Raw genomic sequence first — 27,473 nt, 5'->3', positions numbered from 1 at the left:
ACAATGACTGATTGAAGCATGTTAGCGTGTTTTCAAATAATGCTCTGATGTAAAAACACCCTATTTATCCCTATTTACTGCTCTGAAGTTGGATCACATACGTGTGTCATTGCTGGCTTGTGTTTTCTTCACAACAACAATGGTAAAACTGACAACGTAACAGAAACAGTGAGGTTTTCAACGCGCTTTAAACAATGGATGATTCACAGAGAGTTGAGGAGTGTTGGCTGACAAGTGGCTAATTCATGTCATCAGGGATCTGAGGTGGCGGGCCACTGCACTCCGCCTCAATCAGCTCCTCTCTCATCTCAGGCACTCAGAAGTGAAACAGCACAGTCACTCTCAGCCACACTCTCCGGGCGTCTGACACGGCCAACTTACCACGGGGCAAAACACGAGTTTGCTGAAGAGCTTCTCTATGATAGCTTCTCGTCAGTTATTACTTTAAAACACGAGGCAACAGGTGTAAGCATTGTTCGGTTCTGACGTTTAATTTCCTGCAACAAAACAAAAGAAAAACCCCCACACGTCTCCAGCAGTTCGCACAGGGGAGAAATGAACCTCTTTTTGCTTAAACAATGTCTCCAAGCGAGGAGTGCACTGACAATTTATTGCTGTATATTTCATCACGAGACACATATTGTACAAACAGTTTCAAATATGATTATGATATGGCACAGCTGTCTCCAGGTTGAACTAAGACAGTAGCGACTTATGAAACAGGAGCAAAATGGGCAATAACATGCAATTACAGCTAAATCAAATTTCAACTGCACTTTTAAACACACAAACCGACGTAAACCAATGGTTGGCCTGGACAACAGGATCCAACTATCTATGGCTGTGCAGTAAAATTATAATAATCTATCAGACTGATAATTGCTAATTATGAATGAAGAGAATTGTTAGGAGTATTTGAAGATTTTCTTGGCTAGAAAATTCTCAAATTTGAAATATCGTTGGTAATAATGAGCTAAAATGCCTGTTACCTGCTCAGCTCCACAGAGCAGAATGGTGAATCACTGTGAAATTACAGTTCCCCCTACAGGACATTTAGCTGGAAAAGGAAACAGAGTGAAAGAAAGAACCACAAAACCTACATTCATCATCTCAAAAAAACTCAAGAAAAAGCCCGAAGCAGCTAGAAACCTTAGCCTGCATGCAGCTGGAACAACAGAAGCATAACCGTATGAGCTGTACATGCACAATCCACTCTACATTCAAAACCACATTAAGATTTTGGTTGTTTATCGATGACTCACATGCTGAGTCATCTGCATCCTTGTTTACAATTTTCTAAACATCTCTGTTGTGTTGCTTGCATCTCCAGTGAAAACAAGGTACCAAAATAAGGCGTAAGCGAAGCAGCATCCTTTGGAAGAGACGGGCTTCTGAAGCAAGAGATCATCAAAACACACTTGATCGAAACTGCAGAGGGCAGTGAGCAGGGCTGAACCAGTGAGCACAACTTAAATATAGAGGAGGCAAAGACTGCGTTTTACATTACATTCAACACAATGACAGTAATGGCAGTGAGGAACCGGGACATTATCTGACTGCTGATGGTCAAACGGTAGCCAGCTGCAGGAATACCAGCTACAAGTTCTACTAATGAAATTTGTTTAAATATAAATGCTACCTTTTTTCTTCTTGTTAGCGTGCCATCATCTCAGTTGTGCCGCCTGTGTTATTCCACTGCAGCGACACTTCTCCTTCAATAAATACCATTTTTAACCCTACACTACAAATCTCTCCAAAGATAAGTGTGATTGCCTGGTGAAAGCAAACAGCTCGAGCCATACAGATTCGAGTCTGAACTACGTGAGCTGTTGAGAGGCTGTGAGCTTTCACAACACGGGTTTACATATAACTCTTTGTACTGGTTTCGCAACACTTCAGGTGTCAAGAGGATGGTTGTGTGAAACCCGCCCAGGTCATCACTCCAGCACCACAAGGAGGCCTTTGTGGGATGCTAAAGAGTACTCATGAAAATATAAGTGGATGACCTTTTCTACTAATTGAGCAAAGGAAAAACGAGTGCTTGGGTGTAAAATCATACGATAATCAAAGCTTATTCAAACTCTCTTTCGTGAAAGAGGGTGCACGCTCTCTGGATCTCTCTATTTCTACAAAAAAAGCACTCAAATTCAGAAAGTTTGCAACTAGTAAATGCGCCAATTCTCTCTCTTGTTCGATGTCTTTCAGTGTCTCTCCTCTCTATTGTTACTCTGCTAACATAAGGTTGCAAAGTGGTTTATTTCACACACATTTCATGCTGGCTCGTTGTTTTGTCCATCAGCCTCAATTTGACAGCTGCATGCCATCAACAGTTAACGTCCCAACAGGATGTTGTACACACTGATGTCCTGGGCGTATGTGTCAAATGCATTAGCTCATTAATGAGTCACCCAGGCAGGATCTGCCCACGTGTGCATTGTGCTACAGGCTTTGGATTGTCTGGGCAACATAATTAGAGATTCATGCTCAAAGTGCTTTATCAACAGTTAGAGACCTTTTAAAGAGGAGGTGAACGGGGCTGTTTTTTCATCCAACATCACTGCTGGCAAAGCGTGACAATAATGTGTGCTGATAAGTGAGTTGCCATCCACGCTCATGCTTGAATCACAACCTGTTAAAGAACCAACGTGATGCTGGGATGATTTAAATTGGGCTGCTACCATAGGCTGCTTTGTCAGCACCGTGAACAGCTCCTTCAGCACCATGGTCACTAAAACCCCCCCGAATTAAAAAAAGCCTCTGTAAAATAAATAAACAAATCAAATAATGCAATGACTCAGATTAAATTGAGTTGTTGCTTAATAAATTACATGTTGGAGCAAACAACGACTAATGAAGTCTGAACACATTAGAGGATCGATTTTATTAAAACTGTGTCTGTAACTGGTTAGAGTCCTCACAGCAGGAATGACCATGGAAATTATAGAATCCAACCTATAATGGTACCTAAAAATACTTCCTCTGTTGTTTCCACTGGTCAATAAAAGATCCCCTTAAAAATAAAAGCTAACAACACGAAGTTTGTTTGTTGTTCAGTTCAGTTTAGTTCAGTTTAGGACCACCCATATGCCTCAGCTAAACTGAACATCTGACAGACTCTGGTCCACATACAGAACAAATTTCTGGATGTCAGCCTAGAGCCAGATGTGCCAGATGTTAAGTACATGTATATGAGCCAGACTCCATGAGTCACTCAGCTACTGAGCCAGAAGCTTTCTGTAGAAAACTAAACTAGTAATCTATTACCACTGTGTAGTGTTATGTAATCTGTAATGTGTGTTTGTTTGTCCTCATGCTTGTTGTTGAACACTTACTGTCCTTCCAGCGGACTCATGATAGTTCACTCTCATGCCTCTCATAGCAGGTAGTCCTTTAAAGCAAGACCACACTGTCCAGTTGGCCAAAAAAAGAGAAACAGCGTTGAAGCTCACAGGCAAAGTTAATGCGAGCTCAGCCATGCATGAACTACCAATGATCTTTTTATAGTTTTAATTAATAATAGTTGGATGACTGGCAGAGCTAGAGAGATTTACACTGGGTAACAAGAGGAGTCTTGAGGTTTTACAGTCATTTTAGTTTATTTGTCGTTTTGTTGTCCAATCATAAGTTTAGTAACTGAAGATTTAAGGTGGAACTGGTTGCTGCTCCTCAGCCCCCCTATAGATCCGCCCCTGTACTGATGAAGCTGTTCCTTCAAACTGTAGCTGGACTTCAGGTTTTAAATAACAACTGAAAACCTTGTCTTAAACACATTTGTACATTGACACTGACAGTTTATCACAGTATATATCATAACCGTGTCTGCGCCATCAACTGTGACGCGCAGACATTTACCAAGCGCACAACGCGCCACAGAGGAAGAAGTTCTTATGAACCAATCACAGGGTGGCGACTCGAGAAAGGTTTGTAGAAAGCGCAGTAGGCACCATGCAACTCTGTAGTTAGACAGAACCTCTCCTGGTGCACTTTAAAGTGAATACTCTTCAAGGGAGTGCGCTCAGCAGCCGGCATGGAGCTCGTTCTTCCACCCGCCGTGCGCAGGATGAGCGCTGTGTATTAATTTCACTGGGTGCCGCATCACAGGCTGACGGAAATCTCCCGTGCCAGCGTGCGCCCGGGCTGCTCGCGGCGATGACACCGTGTTCATTTCTGACGGGTCGTTTCTCAGAAGCCTTCTGGACGCACGCGAAGAGGACGTGAATGGGAAAAGCACGTGGAATATGTGATGTGGTGAAGCGCACTGCTGCATTCCTCCTTCCGTGCGCCGAGCAGCCCGGTTCTGGACCCAGACTTGCTGTGAAACTTTTTAATAATGTGCAGCTCCGAGCCGACGATGCTCCCTCAGCACCAGAGGAGAGGTCCAGCTCAACAATAAGGCTGCGCGGATTCAAATGAACCTATAGCGGGATTTTGACAGCGATGGGCAGGAGGGCAGACACACGAACTATGAATTTGCTCATGTGGATATTAGTGTTAAACTTTTCCGTGTGCTGGACTTCGGTGGACGCACAGGTAAGGCGGTGTTGTCTGTCCACGCGTTTATCTCCTAAGCAGTGGCTGTTTTCTGCTACTTAAGTCATGTTAATTCAGAACATCCCCACAGAGAACGTGTTGAGATACAAAAGCACCTGTTTCACCTGATAAGAATACGAAAGACCACAGAAATATCAGCAGCACAATGTTCACATATAAATCCAATATGCAGCAACATGGCTCATTCCAAGGCGCAACAGACGCAACATGCGCATTTGTCCATCTTATGAGTGAAGACAGTTTCCTCAGTATTAACCTTGAGTGTAGAAAGAAGCACAGGGATGTGGTCAACACCAGGGAACATATGAGTCATGCAGTTTTCACTGTAACTCGTCAGTGCAATATGTAACAATTAGTCTGTTTCTCTGAGACACGTAACCTGTTGATTCCTGAAAGTGGCCATCAGTCTCCCTTTTCACGGCTGACCTTTTTTCATCGATCTTCACTGCAGAAAATCGGTCTGCTTTAATATGTGCTTGACTTTCAAGAGCTGTGTATTCCTCAGTTAAAGAGTTGCATCAATAACCATCGTCTACAAATCATCATCATCATCATCATCATCATCATCAGGTTTGCAGAACCTGTTTGGTTTCTAACTAGATTATTACTTCTTTCTGTTTTCAAATAATTCCTTATACACATTAGGAGGCACAAGCTGCAACTGAAAGGTGAAGTTACCTAGACCAGAGTAACATGAGGCTCGTTTGAGTAATACCATGACATCACCAGCACCAGCACCAGACCTGCAGTAGAGCTGTTAGTCACCGGTCAGAGTTGTCACCTTGAAAATGGGTTTAACAGTTGTGCCTGTGCCAGTTGGAGTTGAACCTAATCAGCACCAAGGACAGCGCCTGTGGGACAAGATCAGTATCAAAAATACTGAGTGAAAGGAAAACTGGATCTGGCAGCACGGCACCTTCAAAGCCCAAATATCAGCACCAGTGAGAGTGTGGAAATATTTCACCAAATTCCCGACTGAAGAAACTTGTCTGTTTTTATTTTGCTCTATCTGATGTGTAGCAGATGAGGGAGTAATCCTCCTCCGTCCAGCATCATTTGCAGTTCAAACAGTAGCTGTGATATTGTTTAGTGGAATAGTGATAGTGGAACAGGAATCAACCTGTGCAGCTGCATGAGTTCCGTCCATTTGTGTCCTGTTGAACAAATCATGGCCACGAGGAGCAATTTAGACTGACATGGAGCCAGACCAGGTGTCAAGGGCTGAAACTTTAGAAAAGAGACATGACTTTGCAGTTTTAAGATGCCACACAAACCATTTCTGAGCTTCGCCAGGTTGTTTTGTGTTTCGACAGGAACGTCAGGGCTTTAAGGATTTTGTTAACGAATCGATTCTGAATCCTGGCACCGTGACAGCTGCTCATCCTGAGACTACAGCTGAGCAAGTCCTTTTTCATGCACCCAGCCTAAGTCACTTTCCTAAGTGACTTAATAAGAATCAGTGCTGTCATTTAAAACTCCCTGTTACTTAGCTGAATGCCATTTGCTGGATCGCAGAATTGGACATTGACCTACAGTAGCTTTTTGAGACGATGTTCTAGATGATTGTGCTGACTGTGCAGACATCACTTTCTGTACATACTGTATGTTTAATTACATTTTTCTGGTAAAGACATGCATGCTTCTAACATCTGTTTGGCTCATTTCTAAATGTACGACACACTTGGTCAAATCGCTACCCTGACTTCTTTCTTTGAAATCATATCTTTGATTTCGCATGCAGGCACATTTGCATATGAATAGATCTTTCAATTCTGGGTGAGGGAGTGTGCTAAGGTTTCATCAGTAACATTTATGTGAAGAAAGCAATACTGTATTTAATTTAACTGATATGGTATATTGACATATTTTAAAATGTGCACTGATGCTGTCTTTAAATTGGAGTAAACAAACATACAGAGGTTTGACACTTAGAGACTGGATTGGACTGATTTGAATATATAGTGTCGACATTATGCAAAACGCTGCTGCAATTTCACCTGTTAACAAACAACAGTGTTATAAAAGTTCCAAACATACTTCATACCGCCTCTTTCTACATATAGCGTGAATACATTAAAACCAACCTCATCACCTTCGATGACCTGACACAACTTGTCCACATCAGTATTGACTTTGGTAATGGTTTTGTGGACAGCCAACTGTGCACATTTCTTCCTATGATCAAAAGAAAATGCTAATGAATTAGTGTTGGGGAAAGGCACACACTCTTGTTGTCTGTAACTGCGCTACTTTGCTCCTGCTTCTTTTTTTTTTTCCACTTCTCCTCCTCCTCTCCTCCAATCTCAACATGCAACCCGGTCTCCTGAGAATTCTGTTTATACGCTTTTACTAAACACATTTTGGAGGGAAAGTGGTTGCAGCCTGGAATGTGTTCACCAGCAACAGTTGCTCCAATGCCTTTAGTGCCACAGTATGTTCTTGTGTTGCACTGCAGGAGCCACAGGCAGATGGTTGGGGGGGAGATGTGGGCGTGCAAAGCACAGGACTCTGATTCTGGGTCTTGAGTGTGTGTGATATGTCGTGTGTGTTTAGACTTAGGGTACAGAAATGGTCAGGAAAAGAGGGTGGTTAGGTGGAGATTGTGGTTTTGAAGTATTACAGACATTTTCAGTAGATAACACAACATTTCCTTGGGCTTAACTAAATGCTTTTAGTTCCCTTGACCAAGTTGATCAGTGTCCTTCTGCTTTATCTCCAGTGTCAAGCTGTCTTGCCACCACGCTGTCAGGCTGCATGGGAGTAGGAAGCAATATTGAAAGCAATTTACTATAATTAAGACTTGCGTGGAATGGCATTTCAGAAAACACGGTCTTTCATTGTGTCAGCTACACTTAAGTGTGTACGTCTTAACAGTGGTGAAAGACCAGTTCAGTATGCCTGATTGGTCTGCCTAATGGTCTGTCGGAAATTTCATTTTATGTGGTTCTATAAACTTGAGATGGCACCCTGACAGCCTGACAGGTGAAATGAGACAACATGGATTGTAACAATGGTGTCTTTGTTCTTATTTTCAGTGCATACGTTGAAATAAAGATAACCAGACTTACTTTGAGATAAAACAATAATAATATCTGAAAGTAAAAACAGTCCTGGTTTTTAACACTTCTGTTTATCTAGGGGTGCAACAAGTGCACTTCTACACTCAAATGTATAATCCACCCATGTCACTTATCCAGTTCAAAATTATGGGGTGGGGAAGGAGGGTTGGAGGCGATTCCAGTTGTCTACGAGGCAGACAGCGAGAGACAGACAACCATTCCCGCCCACATCACACACTGACAGGCAGTTTGAACTCACCAGCTACCCTGACTACATGTCTCTGGATTGTGAGGGGAAACAGGACGACATGCAGAGAATGCATGCAAACACAGGGAGAACATGTGAGCTCTCAAAATGTCTAATATAAAAAGAAAAAGTCACGTAAAAAACTCTGGTTAGAAATAGAAGACCAAGGGCTAAAACAGCCATGGACATACAGTAGCATTTCATCAAATAAAAGCCTTTGGATCAGTAATTGCTCCTTTAGATAATAAGCAGCCTGAATGTTCTAAAAATCAAGTGTGAGGGTATCCCAGAGCTCAAGGGCTTAGCTTTGTGAAATGATGTGAGTGTAGGAAGAGGAAAGCAGACTGGTCTTATTGACTTAAAATGAAAGATGGCGTGTGATATGAGGCTTTTATTTAAAATGTACATAAGGAAAAGGACTTTAAAATGATTATAATAGAGGTTTTACATTTCCTGTATCCACATTTGGCTCTAAATACTAAAGACTTCCAGCCTGAGTAATTAGCATGGCTGAAAAGATGCACTGGAAGTCACAATTTAGCTGCATGTATTATTACATCAAATGCAATGAAATGTTTTATATAAAACCCAATATCATAAATCACAATTGATTCTCATTACAGTCTGTAGAACATGCAGCATCCTATAACTCTTTATCCCCCAGATAACCTTTAACAGGAAACAAAAAGAAACCTAAGGAAGAGTACCAGAGAAAGGATGCCCATCCAGAGATGCAACAGCCAATATTGATTATAGACATACAAAGAAGATGAGGAAAGACATTGTGCAACCTCCAGGTTCAGCCAACAGACGGGAACCTTATGAATTCCTCTTCATTGTGAAGACTACTCAAACATATAAGAAACCCAAAACCCAGGCATGAATATAGAGAGAAAGGATAATGAGAAGACAAGGGAAAGAGAGAGAAGAGACAAGGACTAGGTTGGAGTTCTAACAGGGCACAGACCCAGATCGAACCCATGTGGAATGTGGCCCCCGACAGCCAGGAGAAGTAGTCCCAAGATGGCTGACGGTCCAGCACAGAGAGCCTGAGTGGAAAGGAAGAGGAAATAGAGAGAGGGGGAGGAGAGAGAGAAAGGCACACAGCCTGCATGCCAATGTGTTTGGAAGAAAAAGACAGAGGGTTGGGAAGATTCAGTAGGTTTCAGACAAACAAGACAAAATGAGGCGGACTGGGTTTAACAGGTTCACTGAGACAGAGCCCGAGCTGCAGCTGAGAGATCAGTAGAAGCCCTGCACATGTAATTAAATACAGCGTGTTTCATTCTATTTAAATATGTTTTGGACTGACGAAAGCTTTTACTTCAACTTTGAGATGAGAAAATGACGTTTGGTTAGAAATGAGTCACTCGCATCAGAACTCCTGAAGCTGCGGGTCCGAAGCTGCAGTCTGGTAATGTTTAATGAAAACTCCTCAATTTACAGAACTTATATTGTGAAAGATACTTTTTCTGAGCCGTCGCCCACAATTCCTTGCAGCAGTTTTTACTTAAAGTTTCACTTTCATCACTTATAGCAGTACAGGCGGTGCAGGCTGCAGAACATTGTTTCTTGTTTGCCTCAACAGGAGCAGGACGTCGTTCATCATCATTCCCCCATCTCTCAAACTGCTTGTCAGATGGTTTGACAGATGGAGCTCTTGTGGACACAGATCATTCCTTCTCGGTCAATTAAGTTCACACTTCCATTCATGTGACACTTACGTATTGCACGGCGACAGTAATGACTGTCATGTGACATCACGTTTGTGTTCGTGAAAGACACCTCCTGGACATTGTGCAGGTCTAATCCACTGCTACAAGAAGAGCTTACCTGAGGTTATTGTCAAAGGTGCTTCACCCAACTATTGAAACACTGCTGCCATTACTTGATCCACCACCACTCTGTATGTTTAATGGGTGTGTTCAATAAAGACGGATGAAAGTTCACGACTGTGTTTTATCAGCTTGGGAATAGTGAGTCTGTTTAGATTTCTGACTTTTGGTGAAGCTCACATCACATTTCATGACCAATCTATCTAGAAACTGAGAAATTGCCCACAGTGCCATTACTTTCTCTTTCCACTGTATGGTCCAAACCTCTGGGGTCTCAAAAAAACACACAAGGTCACACGCAGGGTTTTAGATTAGTGAGACGGGTGCTTTCACAGCACCTCGCCACATTAAGGTAAATTATGGAGCAAATATCTACTAGATCAGCACAGTGTCCTATTTAACCTCATCATACTTTACACTTGACAGAGAGTGACACATCTGATCTTGTTCAACAGATGGAGTTTGATGGTCCTCTCTCTGCACAGGAGCAGATGTACATCCTTTATGAAATTAAACTCCAGTGCTACCAGAACCTCTCCAACATTGACCTGGAGTCTGCAGGTACAAAACCTTTACACAAAGAGTTTTATGAAGTGCTTTCCGGGCTGAAATGATGTTCGTCACTCACAGGCTTTATCCTTTTTTGCTATCTAATTAAGATAATGTGATCTGTCTCACTAACTTGTATACTTTTATTTTGAAATAATATGCTGTTTTTCATTCATAAAGATAAAAAAAGGACTAATCAATATCAATGTCTATCAGCATCATTTGGAAGCTATTTTTTAAGATGACTAATTATTTGCTGATTGGACTCATTTGTATTACTACGAGTCACATAAATGTTTCAGCTCTAACCGACAACACCGACGACAAATGTTATTTTAGATCTATTATCTGTTAGCAGTCTGCATCTTCCAGTAATCCTCCGTTTACCTTCTTCCTGTTATGAGAACATCTTTGCTGTGGCCCAAACCAGTGTTTCAATCCCATTCGGAGCCCAGCACAACAACAGCAGCACAAACACCACTCTGCTGTTCCCCGCTGCACTTTATGCTGTGGAGATAGTTGCACTCTGCTTAAACTGACAGCTTAACACGGCTAAACTATGACTGGACAATCGCTGTTAGTCTGAGGGATTTAGGGGATTTAGTGTGATAGAAAAGGTACAACATGGCCTGTATCAAGCAGAAAGGGGGACACATGTTGTTTCTAGAGCATCTATTTCACTTCCAGTCGACATATGGACTGTTTGTTGACAGCAAAAGGCAAAGGAGCATGTGCTCCTAGGAAACCAGATATAATAAAGTATAACGTATGATGTATGAATGTCTAACGTGAATTTGGATGCTTAAGTGATTAAAAATCCTGTTTTCAAAGTCAATCTTAAACTTTCTGACATCTCAAAAATAGATTTTAAATTAAGGGTGGTGAACATTCATCTTCACTGTACACGACTGATCAGAGCAAATTGGGTTGTGGGAACTTTTAAATAAGATTTACACTAGAGACAAACGCATGAATGAAAGAGCTCACAAATAAGATGAAAACACGGAACTAAGTAGCACAAACTATAATATATATCTCATTTCCTTCTATGAAATTTCAACTAAAACTAAAGGGACAAGCAACAACCCTCCCCTACTTCAGCTGGTAACCAACTAAACTGGGCACTAACACTACAGTCTTTATCTCATGGGCTTAATCTGTTTTATCTCAGCAGGAGAACCTCTCTTCCGTTGCCCCCCACTTCCCCCCCGCTCTTCACAATCACTTATGTTGTGTTTCACAGTTCAATTGATCTGATTGACACAGTTTTTGTAATCAGACAATAATACAAGTGAATTGATTGCCAACAGCATCGTGTTGTTCGCCTCTGCTCAGTGCAGCAGAAAAATAGTTCTTCTGGAAAAATGTAATATGTTTCACTATGAAAAACAGGAAAGAGGGTGATAAGGTTTCTAAAAACTCCCTCTTATCTCAGTACTTACTCCTCAACATCCAACCACAAATGGATTCTTGTTTTCTTGTTTCCGTCAGTTGTCCGAAAGTGACATTCAATTGTTACCATGGAAGCAGAGCTTTAGTTCAGAACAAGGTGTTTTATTAACATGTTGGATAAAATAATAATAATAATTTAACACCTTTAAAACTGCGATCTGTTTCCTAGTTTAAGATACAACATGTGCCTCACAAACCGAGGGGGGGGGGGGGGGAGGATAATGCTATGATTGATGCAACTTAAGTTTCGAAACTCAAGCAAGTGCAGACAGAAGCTGTTTCTTAACAAGTCCGGTAAACTAGAAAACACACAGACCTTCAGAGCATATTACGCTATGATCTTCCTATAGTTTGTTATTACAGTATATACTACATATGTGTACATCTGGACAGCAGCACAGTGCACGACCAGTCTTCAACTGAAAACATATAATTCATATGTTTTTTGACAGTAAAGGTTTCCAGATGTAGTAGTATGGAGGTTTCTAGCTACCACGGTTCACGAGGAAGACACCCTTTAAATGTAGGCTTAAAACGTTCCTTTTTGATAAAGCTTGTAGTCAGAACTGGCTCAGGTGACTTAGGTGATGCTGCTATAGACTTAACTCTGTGCCTTCTGTCTCCCATAGTTGTGGGATTGTGGCGTAATTCTACATACTGTTTTATTTTTATATGTTTAGAAGGGTCTTGCACTTTACACTGTGAAGTGTCTTGAGATGGCTTTTGTTGTGATTTGGGGCTGAATAAATAAACTGAATTGAATTGAATTGAACACCTATAAATACTTGCCAGCTCACACTGCCTGAAATAAAAAGTCACCACCTGGATTTCACTGAACAAATAGGTAAAGGGTCTCCCCTTGGATAATTACTGCTGTTATTAATATGTTTCAGCTGGCAGCAGGATGGGCTCAGCTGAGTGCCTGAATATACTAAATGACCAGGTTTTTCCATTCTTTGGTGCTCAAATAGTTAAAGAGTGGTTCAGGGAGGATGCAACATCATTTTCACACATGGATTGGCCTCCACAGAGTCCTGTCCTTAACTCTAATGAGAATCCTTGGGATATGTTGGAAAAGACTGTATGCAGCGGTCCAATCAGTACAGACATCAATAAAAGATCTTTATGAGAAATGAATGCAACTCTGAATGGAGATAAATGGTGTGACGTTGCCCAAAAAATAGTCAAAACAGTTTTATTTTGTTCCTTCTATCAAAGTTAAGGTGGCTCTAGATAACTGGCCACTTAGTGTATGGAGTGGTAGTTAAAATGTTATAATGGAGATATGAAGAGACGTATTCATGCTAAAAATATATTGATATATATATATTTACCATTAACACAATAATCAGATGTCATTTGTCAAAGAACCAACTCGATATTTAGGTAATTACTTTGACCAGAAGCTTGTCTGCCACTAATTAAATAGCTAAATAGCTACAAGCTGCATGTTAATGCTCATGAACTGTGCAGTAATCAAGACTCAAGGATGATTAGCCAGATTATTTGTCACGATGCAATGTGAATTGACTATGGAAAAAAAAAAAAAACGACCTCTGACCTCAGGTGACTTTGTATATATTGACTTCACCTCTCGTTCTTGCTGCAGATGAAGTGTGCCCTCCAGACTGGGATGGTCTAATATGTTGGCCTCATGGCTCCCCCGGGCTGGTTACCAAGGTTCCCTGTCCATCTTATATCTACGACTTCAATCACAAAGGTGAACAGACATTTCTGTATTTTTTTTTTTCAGATGTACTATTGTACCATGGGCAGCACTGAGAGCTAGAAAGAGAAGATAGATAGATATAAAAGATGCCAAGAGGCTTTAAATAAAATCAGACTGCTGTGGATATTACAGTATATTAGAATATATGTATCTTTCAGCATGGCCACTTTAAAACAGCTCTTCATGAAATTCACACAATGATTATTGACATTGGTAAAGTATTAAAGGCACATGTTTTCAGTTACTTAATTAGGCTGCTGTTCAAGGTTAAATGCGGGTAGACCTAGAATGGGAAGTGAAGTACGTGAGTCACTTGTGCATACTGCATACTAACAAGCCCAGTAATTTAGATTTGTCATCACAGGAAATAGAGGTGTTACTAAAAACAGTAACAATGGCTCTGTTCAATTCAAGTATCCCAGTATAGTACACTCAGTGTGTCAGTGCACCATTTATTTCTCATTTGAGTCAATTTTTGCAGGACATGCTTATAGGAAATGTGATGTCAATGGTTCCTGGGTGTTTGTGGACCGCTGGAACAAAACATGGACTAACTACTCAGAGTGTCTGCGCTTCCTTCAGCCCAGTGATGAAGAAGGGAAGGTGAGTAATTCTGTAAAATATACACTATGTAAAAAAAAAATCAATGAATCACTTCCTGCTTCTTTGGTGCAGATACAAATGTCAGCAGGTGCAACTGAGAGGTGAAAGCAAGACGAGCCCCAGAAATGGAACGGTTTTGCATGTGGGGGCCACAAATACTTGTCCTTCCTGACTTGTTCTTCTCAGGTTTTGCGTGTTTGTGTTGTAGCATTACATGAAGTTTGCAATTTTGGAAAAGGGAGACAGAGAGAGAAAACCACTTTTTGATGATACATAACAAGACCCCAGGTAGTATCTTTACGCTGAGGGCGCCCTTTATCACCAGGCAATGAAGGGCAGACTGCTGAGTGCTGTTCTCTGTTGATGCAGCGAGGTCCAGGTATAATCTGGCAGAGCTCAGTGTTAATTTAACTTTGTGAAATTACCTGGACCAACTTTACTTTCACTTTAAAACTCCTGTAGGGTTAAAGTTCACCGGAAAACGGGACAAAGGGGCCTAATTTTATGTTGTCCTGAATCACATTGTGCCACAGTGTTTTGATAGAATGAGTACATTGTACAAAAAATCCATGTGGGTGGCATGAAGGCTCAATGTCCTCTAGTACGACCTGTGCTTACAGCCCATCTCAATGATATCCTTGGATGGGCACATAGCCATTGGCATCCTGACCTGCTGTGAGGTACCAGGTTGAAGTTCTCAGAGAGATTGCCAAATCTTTCACTGAATACTGCATGATTTGATGATTTTGGTTTTCATTAACCATTAATGTCGTTTTGTTCTGAACAAATTATACAATGTACAGTAAAGAACTTCAACTTGAATATCTCCTTCATTAAGAGCCAATGTTCAATTTAAGCTTTTCCCTTTTTGAGCAATGTACAAGCAACACTTGATTTGTTCAGTTTAGTTATTCCACATACATGGATGCACATGTAACTCACTGATTTGTAGCATATGTAGCAGACAAAGCTGAAAACTCTGCAGGATCCCTTGGGCGAGCTGATGTGGGGGCTGGTGTGAACAATTGGAGAGGTTCTTTGAAGAATGAAATCAGCAATGTGCGCTTCATCATACTGGTTTGTGACACAGAGGTTCAAAGCTCCACATCCTCTAAAGCAGCAGCTCACGCCTTTTTCTTTTTGCCTCATTACCCTTTAGTACAAAGCAATGTCAAGTTTTGACCCCTCATCACAGGCTGCAATTCTTTGTTGCTAGCAGTTCATTTAATTTGTCATTTTACCTTCATACTTTTATTGAAACCTTTTGACAGATCTGAGGAAGTTGAACTAGAGACAAAAGCACTTTTAATTAACGTTATTTGTAGAGCAGTGTAATCTTTTTCTTACTTTCTACATTTTATCATCTCCTGAAGACCCCCCCTACTGCTGTAAATAAATACACTTTGTCCATTTGCTTTAGTGCTTTAGTAAGCAGTTGATACAGAGACAAAATAAAAGGTATTTAAATGCAGAAGGTTTTTTGGTTACTTATATGCAGAGGAACAAATTGTACTACTATACTATCTATCATATCATATATCACTTGACTTTATGAAAAAACTATATGAATATAGAAGAGGCCCTAAAGTCCAAGTTAAGTCCATACCAGAAAACAAAAAGGACATGGATATGTTCAAGGAGACAGTGGCTTTAAAAGTCATCAGCCATTTCCTTAATTTCTTCTATTTAGAAATGTTCCATTTAATTAGTAGCAATAATGAAGGAAATGATTGCGGCTAGACACCAATGAAAGGAAAGCTTTAAAAAGGATAAAAAACTGAAGTTTCATTTAAAATATTCTGCATATATACTGCAAAGAAATGTTTTACAAAAATAAGGGCCACAGATTCTGGTTACATAGTGACTGGTTGCAAAAACCACTTTATACACATCTACAGCTTCAGTGTTCAGCTACTTTAAAGAACATTATTTTAAATGATCACTACTTTTAATTCCATCCATCTTCTGCCCCCTTTTGATATTCACTAAAATGTTGAGTCATATTGTCTGAGGGACCGTTTCTAATCCGCCCTTTGAGAGGGAATAGATCTAACCAGGAAGAGAGCTAGAGCTGTCTTTTGTCTGTAGCATCAACTGAATCTTTCAGCACTCGACTCTGACCAGTGAAGAAATGACATTATCTTAGATTTCAGACAAGCAGGTGCTTTGCTAAAACTCAAATGTGTTTTCCAGCCTCAGAGTTGGTAAACCCCCTTATCTGTCAGAGATTAAGGCTTCAAACGCCACATGTATTCTACGACTGTATTAATCTACCTTCTTACTGTTTTAATGAACTTCAGACAAATCACAGACTGACATAGTAACAGATCTGTGGTACTGATGCAGTCATCCTGTTCAGCCAAACGCAGTACTGTGCTATGCTTGTGCGTCTTCTGTGACAATGTTTAAGCCAGTATCTCTCTCTGCGTTCACAGCAAGACTTCTTTGAGCGGCTGTATGTCATGTACACCATTGGCTACGCTGTGTCCTTCAGCTCCCTGCTAGTAGCCATCTTCATCATAGGATATTTCAGGTAAGACAGACGTTTTTTAGCAAGAAAGATGTGTGCTGTCTTTGTTATAAAAACACATACATTGTCCTGTCAAGTCCAAACACTTCATAAGTTAAACAGTTTTGGTGGATTTTAATTTTCAGTGTGAAACCTGGACTTTCTTATTCTTTTTGAGTCTTTATATTTGTGTTCAGACCGTCCTGCTGTGTTCCAGGAGCATACAAGCAGGGTTTGAATATGTATTGTACGATCTTCAGAATACCAACTGCCCTGTTGGTGCCAAACGCCAGCACACACTCAGTTATGAGTGGACACTGTTGTTCCACATTGGTGTATGTAGAATGAAAAAGAAATAAATAAGCAAAGCACGACAGCACTGTGGCTGCATCGTGGATATCCTTGAAAGAAAAACAATAAAGCTGCAATGAAATATTGAATGTTTGGATTGAAAAAAAAGGTTTTTATCTTGAAAAGTGACAGTATTTTATTCTAGATGCATGGTTTAATTTACTAATCACATAATTTAAAGCACATAGTAGTTAAATAATCCAGAAATGTTGTTAAAAAAAGGACTAAGACATTCACGTCAAACAGAACAGAACGGTTACTACTGAGCAACAGTTATGCAACGTGCATCGTAACTCTGTCATAAGAATTACTTATGTACCAATAAGTTAGTAACATACACTTTCAATAACTCCAAACACAATATTCACTAAATATAACGGCACAATCAATTTCTACTGCACTCAGCATAACATCTACTCATGCTGTGTTGTGGGCTGGTGATTTAATGCTCACACTAGCTAATATGTCAGGTAAGATTTATAGATAAGGGGGCATAATGATGAAACCAAATGAACAGCCAGTAACACTTTACTTCTTGTGTCTGTAATTCCTAATAACATCTTTATAATTTCTGAGAACATGTTTGTTCAAAGAACTGTGTGACTCAGTGCTAATTGCAGCAAAAATAGAGACAGTTTTTTCAATGCTTACACTTCCATGAAGCTAATTCTAATTAATTGCTAGCGTAACCCAGCGGGTCTTTAGTGAGAGCAGATCAGGTCAAATGAATGTGGAACAATGTGCAAGTTGTCAACAGGGAAGAAAAAGTCAATTTCAAGAATAAAGTTTGCACTAATTTGAATAATCATTTGGCACTTTCTCTCTCTTTTCTGTAATTATTAACTAAATAACATCATTCTTTCTTACAAATACAGTTTTTTTGTGAAATTAGGCCAGAGGAGACGTGAGGAACATGAGGAACATTATTCACTCCACTTGACGCCGTCAACACAAACAGCATCTTTCATGAAAAGATAACTTTTTACCTGATGCCTTAAATGCTCTTCGGCTCCATTATGACATTTTACAGTGGGTGTAATCACTCCATCAACACCTTGGGAATCCCTGCCCACTTGAAACTGTATGTAATGTCAAGAGCCCCCTTAGCTGAAGAGGCCCTGCCTTAAAGTGGGAGCGAGAGAGACCGACGTAACGACCAAAAACTGATTTAAAGCAAAAACAAAAGTGCTTTTTAGTTTCAGCTGGTTTATTTATACACAGTTATTGCAAATAAATTCTTGTAAACACAGAATTTAGCTATAAGGAGACTCATAAGGTGCTAGGTTACTCCAAGCACCACACACCCCATTTCTTTTAAGGTCCTCCTACATGATGAACACTGTGTCATCATTAATGGCTCAACACTTCAATTTAAATTCCTTCTTTTAGGATGTAATAGACTGTATCATTTTAATAGTGATAATGTTTGTTCACCAGGGGTGAACTGACAACAAGACGTAGCAAGGGAATTAGCTGTCAAGTGGCCCCAACTTGACGACAGAAGTTCTCTGGAGGGTGACAGAAACATGAGATTGAGCCAGGGTGCAACTGGCACATGGACTCAATGCGATCCCTGCAGCGATGCCTTAATACCCAGATTTTACAGAGCAATACAAGCAAACATAGTGATGTCATTAATGTAGTAGTAAGCAGCAAATGAATAACAATACTCAGTGATGGAGCTGTTGTGCTGCTTCATCCTCATCCTAAATAAACACGTCTGAATAAATAAAATATTTTGAATTAGAATTTCTTTTCTAGCTGCAGCACCAGAACTGTATCATCTATTCGGTTTAGCTGTAATGTAAAACTTCCATCAGAGAAAATGTTCCCCATTTCATATTCTGAAACAGTTGTTAGTAACACTCTTTTCTCCTGCTTCTCGTCGTGCTGTCGTGGAATTCATTTGTGAGTCATAAATACGTTTGACTTAAAGTTAGAAATCTAAATTCAACCAGATATTTTTAAATGGGAAACTTCCATGAGAATTGGGCCATCTGGTTGATAGTTGAACAGGATACAGTGATCCTGAAGTGGGGATGTAATAAACTGAGAGAGGGAGCCTACTGTAGTTTTAGTGCACCAACATAAAGTCCACAGTTGGAACCAAAGTGGTTGAAACAGACTGGCTGACTGGGAGAATTGACAAACGTCCCGATGGCCAGTCCGTGGCGGTTGTTCACTGTAAGAAATGCCAATTACACTGTGTTGTGATATGAAATAATAACTAATTACAGTTTGTAATTACAAGTAGTCATGACGAGATTTGATGAACAGTTGAGCAGACGTGCAGGTATTATCTATAATAATTTAAAAAAAGATCATTTATAATGTGACAACACATTAAACAAAACAATACAAAAAAAAAACTGATTATGAATAATTAGGATTCATTTATAACTGTACAATTTGCAATGCTACGAGGTACTGTTAGACAAACTACCGTTATTTGAGCTGTACTTGACTAGATGGGGACTTGAGATGTGGAATAATATTTGGCAGTGATGTAGCACAAGAACACAAATATAGGGAAGAACACAGATTGAGATGGGCCCACAGTTTCCTGCGGGTTCACATGAAGAGTGGGTTGCATGATTTGATTGGGGAGATGGGAGTACAGTACAGCTGCATCGAACTTTCCAAGCAGGAAGGAGCCCAGGGTGATCAGTGGTGCATTTTAAGTAGGATAACTTCAAACAGTGTGCATTTTCTGAATCCTTTGGAGCAAAGATTTCAAAGAGCCATCAAAATGCTTTTTTGACAAACACGGGTTTTACATGCGCTGCGTATTTGACTTCATGAAGCAGCTCACAAATCTTTGATATGGCTCTTCGTCAGCCTCGCTGGGCTCTTTCTGCCTCTGTTGTCACTGGAAGCAATGCACATCGCACAGCACTGTATAAAGCTACAGTATATTAACCATCCAAGCCACAGAAACATGGAAATTGATGCATTGTTCTCTATAGGCACTAAATCAAGCATATAATTAAGGAAGAAACAATCATATAGCTTTAGTTTCAGCCAGTAAATTTCCCACACATAGATGTTATGTTACTTACTGAGTGGGAGGTTGTAAGGATTATTCAGACTTATTATATACCGCAACAACTGCAGCAACAAGTCCTGCATAGATTAGCAGGAAAATATATGCTTACATATGTATTATATATGTATCTGGTGCAGAGGAGCACTTTATCCAAAGCGTAAGTGTCAAGTTTCTGATGAATATGCAGTCACTGAGGGGGAAAAAATAAAGTCACATTTTACTCAGAAAGAGGGAGATGCGTGTAGAAGTGCTGTGTTGGCTTCTATTAGAAATTCCTGCAAGGACAACAATGTGTCAGTACCAGAGCCGAGTGCTGTGGCTCGAGTTCGAGATACCTGTAACGCAATGAGATGGGTTACGAAGTCTCCGCCAGCTAGTTTGCTGTGTTAGAGTCGGGAGGGGAAACAAGCCCCTGAGATTCAAATAAAACTTTGAGGTCGTGGTGTTTTGTAAGCTGCAGACGAGGTGTGCTGAGCCAACAGTTTCACCTCTCTGACAGAAGTAGACAAGGTCACACAAGGATTCATCTTCCTCCTGCTGTACAGAATTGGCCTCCATTTTCCAATACACGCCACCTTAATAGATTTTTTTACACCGAACCTCTATTATGGACAATGGAGAGCGAACATGGGAGAAAAGAGACAACATGATTAAAGCCTTTAGCTGGAATCAGACTGTAATCATCAGCTTTGTATTTTTTTCTTCATTTTGTACTCATCAGTGCCTGAAAACAAGCTGAACACAAATGATGCTGCCATCAAGGTGTTTTTATCTGCTCACATGCACTCTTTCACCTTGAGGCCAAACTTAAATAAAGGCGACTTCAAAAAGCATCTATGCAACATGTCTTGGGATTTGGATTGCTTTTTATTGGGACTGTAACTATTGATTTGTTTTCTTGACAGGCATCTTCACTGCACCAGGAACTACATCCACATGCACCTGTTTGTTTCCTTCATGTTGCGAGCAGTCAGCATCTTTGTGAAAGACAAAGTTGTCTATTCCAGTGTTGGATTACAGGACTTTGACTCGTCTCTGCTGGACAACTTAAAAGCAGTTAGCATGGCATCACTGGACAAGTCTCAGTATGTGAGTACCAGCTTATCTTGTTGTGCTCCTTTCTTACACTGTACATTTCAGTATTAGACTTGATTTTAAACATTTGAAACTGTTTGACTGTGTCTGTAATTCCAAAGCCTAAAATCAGTTATTACAGTCATTCAAACTGAATACAGTCGCGGCTTGCTGCATTCTTGAATTGCATTCGGTTGCTATGTGTAGAGATACTTTATAATGGCACATCTGTTGGCTTGTTTGTCTTCTGAACACTTGGAGATGCGACATGAATCAAGCAGCATGTAAGTACCACAGGTGGCAGAAGGCTGGTATTTATTCAGTTTCTCTTCAGTAGTTATCCTTTGTTGGAATGGATTAAAATATGTCCTATTACAGCAGAGATATCCAGTATTAGCTTCAGCTGAACTTCTGAATGTATAATTGACTATGGATCGTCTTCCCCGTGTTTAACATTAGGAAAAAAAGTTTAGAAACTTAAATTACTGATGCAGTCAAATCCCTCTTTATTCCTCTCTATTCTACCACTTTATTCCACTATGGCTCTATGAGTGGTACTCTAAATCCAGATTTGTTTTAGTGAGCTGGTCTGAGTGACAAGTCCAGGATTGTTCTTAATAAGTCTGTGTCTGCCCCTCGTTACATAGCGTCATTACAGTGAACGAGAACTTTGGATGAGCGAAGCCGCTTGCCTGATTCTCAAGGGCCCTAGTTAGAGGAAAAATATCACCCTGATCTATTTCTGCAACTGGAGGACAGTTTAAGCTCTCAAACCTTGTGCAGTGAAAGTCAATGGGTTTTAATGTGAGCTCATTTATTAGGTTATTGATTCCTCTCGCTTGTTGATCGTTCTTTTTTTTTAAATGCAGCTTAGTTTCAACTAAGTTCTGAATGTTGTGAGCATTAGCGTGTAAGTCCTTAAATGGCCTTATATAGTCTTAATTATAATCATCAAACTCTCTCCTTGCACCTGCTGATGTTGAATCTGTGTGCAATTACTCCATACAGAGGTGTGATAATTAACTGTAAACACTAGATGAAAGTATTTCAGAAACAGACTACAGAAATGAGATGAATGTCCCAATTGAAAATAACTATTTGAATTTAGTGTTGATCATTAATAACATTCTCATCAAATACTTTTTGAGGCCAAACCTGAGACCGGCCTTCAGTTTACTGCAACGTAGGTGGTTTGCATGATAAACAGATATCCTGGGGCTGGGGTTACCTGTTCATCACAACCACGTCATTTTTTTCATTTTCACATTTTACCAGTGTTTTTAGATTTATCCATTGTCTATTCAGCTGTGCAATTTTAGAGAATCCATAGTGAAATAAGATGACATTTGATGAGACGAAACGTTCAAGTAGGAGAGTTAATTGGAGGAGGTATTTGTTGTGGTTTGGCACCATGTGATTAAAAACCTAATCCCTTTTTGTTTTGCTACAGGCGTCCTCCTCATTTCTGATGCTGCTGCCAGCACATTAAAATTAAATCTGTTAGTTTTTTCTCTTTTTCTGTCTTATCTTACGAATTTTGTGCTGCAGAATCAACAACTAGTTGCCTTTAATGAAGCTTGTCAAAAGCTAAAGTCTCTCGAAACAATTGCATAGATTTGTTGTTTTGTTTGTCTTCTGAAGACATTTTTCCGCAGATGGTAACTATTCTGTATGCGTTTGTTTTCTGCCTCTGGTAATTTATATATTTATCTCTAATGCATGTGTTTATTTATTTAAGACAATAAAATAAAAATATGAGTAGCTCGCAGCCTTGCACATCAATATGCATGTAATGTGCGCTGATGATGTGCCGGTGACACTTAGTGTGAATCCCTCATATTATCAGAAAATTAGCTCTAATTTTTATTTCATTTCTGCTTTGAGTTTGCAGTATGTGTCTCATATGTTATCAGTATAATTAACAGAGAGTCAGTGTGAGCATCCTGTCAAGAGACTCTAAGTAAAACGGTAGATTATATGACCTGTCATTAATGGTTTATAATGCAGCAGTCATGAATCATTTAGCTGCAACCGTCCTACTTTTATCTTTATACCTTTATACCGCTGGCTGTCGGCACTCCTCACTACCACCTCATCAACTGCACATACAGTATATAAAACACATGACATTATCATATTGTATTGATGTAAGCCATAGGGGTATCATTGCTTTAGTGCATGCTTATTTTCTTTCTAAAATGACATCTTTAATTATAGTGATCCAACCTACTGCAAAGCTTGTCCCTTAGTGAAATGTGTGAGCCACAAGTGGCAGTCCACATTTGATGGCTGCCATTTACATAAACTTTGCAGTCTTTTTCCTTGTTGTTGTGCAAATTTATTCAGCAAGGCGTTACAAAATGGAATCACATCATCTATTTTTGTAGGGACACCCGTGGTGTGAGAATAGTTTGCGTGAAATACTATGAATTATGACAATAAAGTGTTAACACAAAGGCAGAAAAGAAGCAAGTTGGAGCTGGTACAAATAGGATGCTATAAACATGTTAATGTTTCGTTATCAGATTGGCTGCAAGGTCACAGTGCTGCTCTTCATCTATTTTCTGGCCACCAACTACTACTGGATCCTAGTGGAAGGACTCTATCTCCACAGTCTTATCTTCATGGCCTTTCGATCAGACTCCAAATACCTCTGGGGCTTCACATTCATTGGATGGGGTAAGCAATAAAAACGATTTTCTTATATTGCACATAACACCAAAGACATGATGCAGCATGACTGTGTTTTAAACAATCCTCCAGTTGCTTCAGCAAAAACATGATACTGATACCGAAAGCAATTAGGCGATACTTTCTTTATGCACTAATAAGTATACAAACAATACAATGCAGAAATGTATTATAGAAAGTGCAAAATTCCTCTACCACAAAATCCACTAAATGTTAAACTAACAGTTAATCACAACTCCTATTTTAAAATATGTCCACTTTATAGCATTTGGTACCAAATACATTTTTATAAAAACTAGTACATCTGACACGATATCCACACAACGTAATAATAACACTTTACAGGAGCAGGAAATCCAGGTTCTGTATCTCAACGTGTGGTGACATGACATAGTCTTACATGTGACAGGTCAGAGGTCAGAGTTATAAAATACTTCAGGTATTATAAAAAAAAGACAAATGAAACATTGCAGCATTGAGAGTGTCCCAGGTAGACCCCAGCAGGAGTGTCGTGTACTGCTTTGTATTCAGATACTTTGAATGAAAGCAGCCAGAAAGATACACCTAAATGAGAATCATGGTGGGATACAGAAATTTCTGCAGTCATTTCTGCAGTTTCTGTTATTATGTTACCTCAACATTCCTCTAGCACGAGTAGTTATAAAAAACTCCACAGAATATTTTAACTAACACCTCGACACTGACATTTTCCTTTCCTCTCATTTTTCCATAAGGCTCTCTCAGTCTGTGTCTCTCTCTCTCCCTTCTCTACATGTCCTTTTTTTTTTTAACTCTAGCTACAGGGAAGATAAAATACTCATTTGGTCTTATACACAGTTTACTGACAGGGCATGTACCCCCCAGTTAAAATTTAGACGATTAATCATGTTGACTATAATGAAACTGACATTTTAAAAAGAGATACTTAAAGGGCCACTTCACCAATTTTCAGCTGGCCTCCTATGGCTTTAGTTTGGGGTGTAAATCCATGTACATGGTACTAAGATGCAGGCTTGTTGCACCAGTTTGTCCAGCCATCTTGCCTCCTTCTGCTTTATGCTGCCTCCCCAGCAAACTGCACACTTGCTACTGTAGTTTGGTAAAACATTTGTACCACCTTCCTGCAGATAGAGGAAAAGACCCTTGTTATATTGCACATCTTTGTGATGTCACCAGTCCAACTTATTGTCCAGGTACACACCTAGATATTTGTAGGCTGGCAACACTTCAATGTCCGCACCACAAATGCTGGCAAGATGAGTTCAGACCTTCGAAAACCCACTACCACCTCCTTGACCGTTGAGAAACAGAACCTGGAGTTAAGCTCTAAACTTTTAACCTAATCCTCTCCCTTAGCCTGGTTTCCTAACCAGAGGGAAAACAAACAGAATATTTTTCACAACTTTACAACCCACAACCTCGAGTCAGAGCCACTCATTGTTGGTGTTAGCTTATTGGTTTTTTAGATGGGACATTCTCACCTTATCTGCACCAACCCTGCTGAATTGAATGCATGTTTGTCGCTAGCTGCTCGCATTCAACAGCTCCAAACCAAAGAAAATCAATTTTTCATTTTATTTAAAAAATGAGGAAGTGACACCGCCTGAAATTAGAATAGAAAAACAAACTAAAAAACAAACTAATTTGACTTGTCAGAGGTAGATGTGCTGGTTGAGAGAGAATCTGATGCACCATGATGCAAGAAGCAGTGATCAATAAGGTCTCGCTCTCTCTTTAGTTTATAGTACATCAGTAAATAACTAGCCATCTGACTATTTAGTAACTGTTACAGAGTTTTCAGACAAATCACAGGATAAACAGACTTTCCCTGTGCACAGCACATCTGAACATTAAAATCTCTGCATTTCAGCACAAATATTTCTCCATTGACCACAGGAACACACTTTGTTTCTGTTTGTGAACATTTCTGTTACACATCTATTACAAAGTTACATATCCATAAAAAACTAATTACCATGAATAAAAGAGTCTGCTGTGTATTGTATGACTGACTCACCAATGATTTGTCCTCATTCCACATGAAATACAGGTTTTCCAGAGTTATTCTGTGCGATTATTATTACTTATTAAACTCCTGTAGCTCAGTAAAAAGATTAATAAGAACATGTCCAGTTTCTGTCAGCATTTCTGCCCGATAAATGACACCTTGCTATCTGGGATTATTTTGTGTATAGTTCTGATGAAACGTCACTAATCAGCAATATAAAAAAACATTATTATGAACTGCAAAGTGTGACTTTAAGTCTGGTATAATCAGAAACAGTGAACTTGTTAAGGTTATGATGAATGATGAGTTTTCTCTCTTTCCAGTGGCTCTTACAGCTCTGGGGTATTCTCTTCCTCTCTGCAGCCACTCCACAAACTCCACTGTGAGTTTCTAAAGATCTTCAGACGTTCCGACTCGTCTTGCTTGTGCACAGGTGCACAAAATAACACAGTTTTAGATGTCCCATCTAAAACAACAATATAGGCTACAATAACAGTAATCATACAAGTGGGTCCAACTTGTGGTGGGAGTTAAATTAAAAAAATATTCTGTAGCAGCTTGTAGCCAAACAGACACGTCCACTACCTTGTCTGATAAAGACAATATAAATACAGGATTATGACAGTAGCTGTGTGAAACAATATATCGTATGTGTGCGTTACCTGTAAGCAAACAGCATGTTTAACTTCAAGTCTTAGTAGGACCAGTACCATCCTCTGTAGGACCTTTATTATGTGGGATGTGAGAGCTATTGGCCGATATTCATTTAGTTCACTCTCTGCAGTTGCCTGAGGTTGAAGATCCTCTGTAGAGGCTCACACAACTGAGCAGCACAGTCCTTCAGCAGCCGAGGACATACACCATCTGTGCCCCCTGCTTTCCCACAGCTGCAGTCTTTGGAAATGCAGCCTGACCCCTGTTACTGTGACAGCTGGTGGAGCCTGCTCAGGTGATGCAGGGGGCATGGCGGCAGGGGTGGAGAGGCACACAGGTGTAGGAGAAGGAGTTGGAGTTGACGGAGGATGAGACATTGAGGAGGAATGAGGGATTGTGGGGGGAGAGGCTGCATCGTCAAACCTGTTGAAGACAGGATCAGAGTGACCCTCTGGTGCCTGGTTGATAATTTATCTTCCACATTTCTCTGTTATTCTGTTGTAAGTTCCTGTCCATCTTATTTTTATAGTCCTCCTTCGCCTTAGGAGGACTACTTCAGTTTCCTCTTTAGCTCATGCTGGACATGTTTGAGCCTTCCTTTGTCTCCATCTTTAAACGCCTTTGTTTTCTGGTTAAGGATAGATTTGATTTCACTGGAGACGATAGTGCACAGACCTTGTAGGTGAAACAGTGTCTTTACAGAAGTTGATATAATCTGTGAAACAGTCAACCTGTCTGTCAATGTCCACTCTCTGCTCCCAGCAATATGTTCCAGTCCGTGCATTCAAAGCAGTCCCTTAGAGACTCAGCAGCCTCAGGTGTCCTTTTCCTGACTGTGATGGTGGTTGCAGGTTTCCTCCGTACATATCCTCTCCTTGACAGTAATATGACCAGGGTTACAAGTAAAGCAAGTCCTCCACCTTTTGTCTTGCCACATGCCTGAGCATCTCTGCCTGCTCGTACCAGGGTGAATTTAAGCACATCCACGTCATAGAGTCTTTAATGTTTTCGTTCAACCAGGTCTCAGTAAAACACCAGTCCTAACCAGTGCCTCCAGCTCCTCTATTTTGTTCAATATAGAGGTGACATTTCCCATGATGATGGATGATAGGAAA

The 27,473-nt window shown here is 40.1% G+C and overlaps 1 protein-coding gene across 1 annotated transcript in view; it reads left to right on the top strand.

Annotated features, from left to right (window-relative positions):
- Positions 1-4,437: 4,437 nt before the first annotated feature.
- The window catches only part of pth2ra (parathyroid hormone 2 receptor a), a 53,412-nt gene continuing 30,376 nt past the window's right edge, over positions 4,438-27,473 (top strand). Inside the window, exons 1-7 of the mRNA XM_026376639.1 lie at positions 4,438-4,530; positions 10,148-10,253; positions 13,303-13,413; positions 13,904-14,025; positions 16,461-16,558; positions 20,837-21,020; positions 23,531-23,684. Of these exons, the coding sequence (XP_026232424.1) occupies positions 4,438-4,530; positions 10,148-10,253; positions 13,303-13,413; positions 13,904-14,025; positions 16,461-16,558; positions 20,837-21,020; positions 23,531-23,684 (868 nt within the window). The remainder of the gene's footprint in view (positions 4,531-10,147; positions 10,254-13,302; positions 13,414-13,903; positions 14,026-16,460; positions 16,559-20,836; positions 21,021-23,530; positions 23,685-27,473) is intronic.

This window comes from Anabas testudineus, chromosome 21, assembly GCF_900324465.2.
Source record: "Anabas testudineus chromosome 21, fAnaTes1.2, whole genome shotgun sequence".
Taxonomy (NCBI): Eukaryota; Metazoa; Chordata; class Actinopteri; order Anabantiformes; family Anabantidae; genus Anabas; species Anabas testudineus.
Note: the sequence above shows the minus strand (reverse complement) of the source record. Positions and strands in the feature narration are given on the sequence as shown.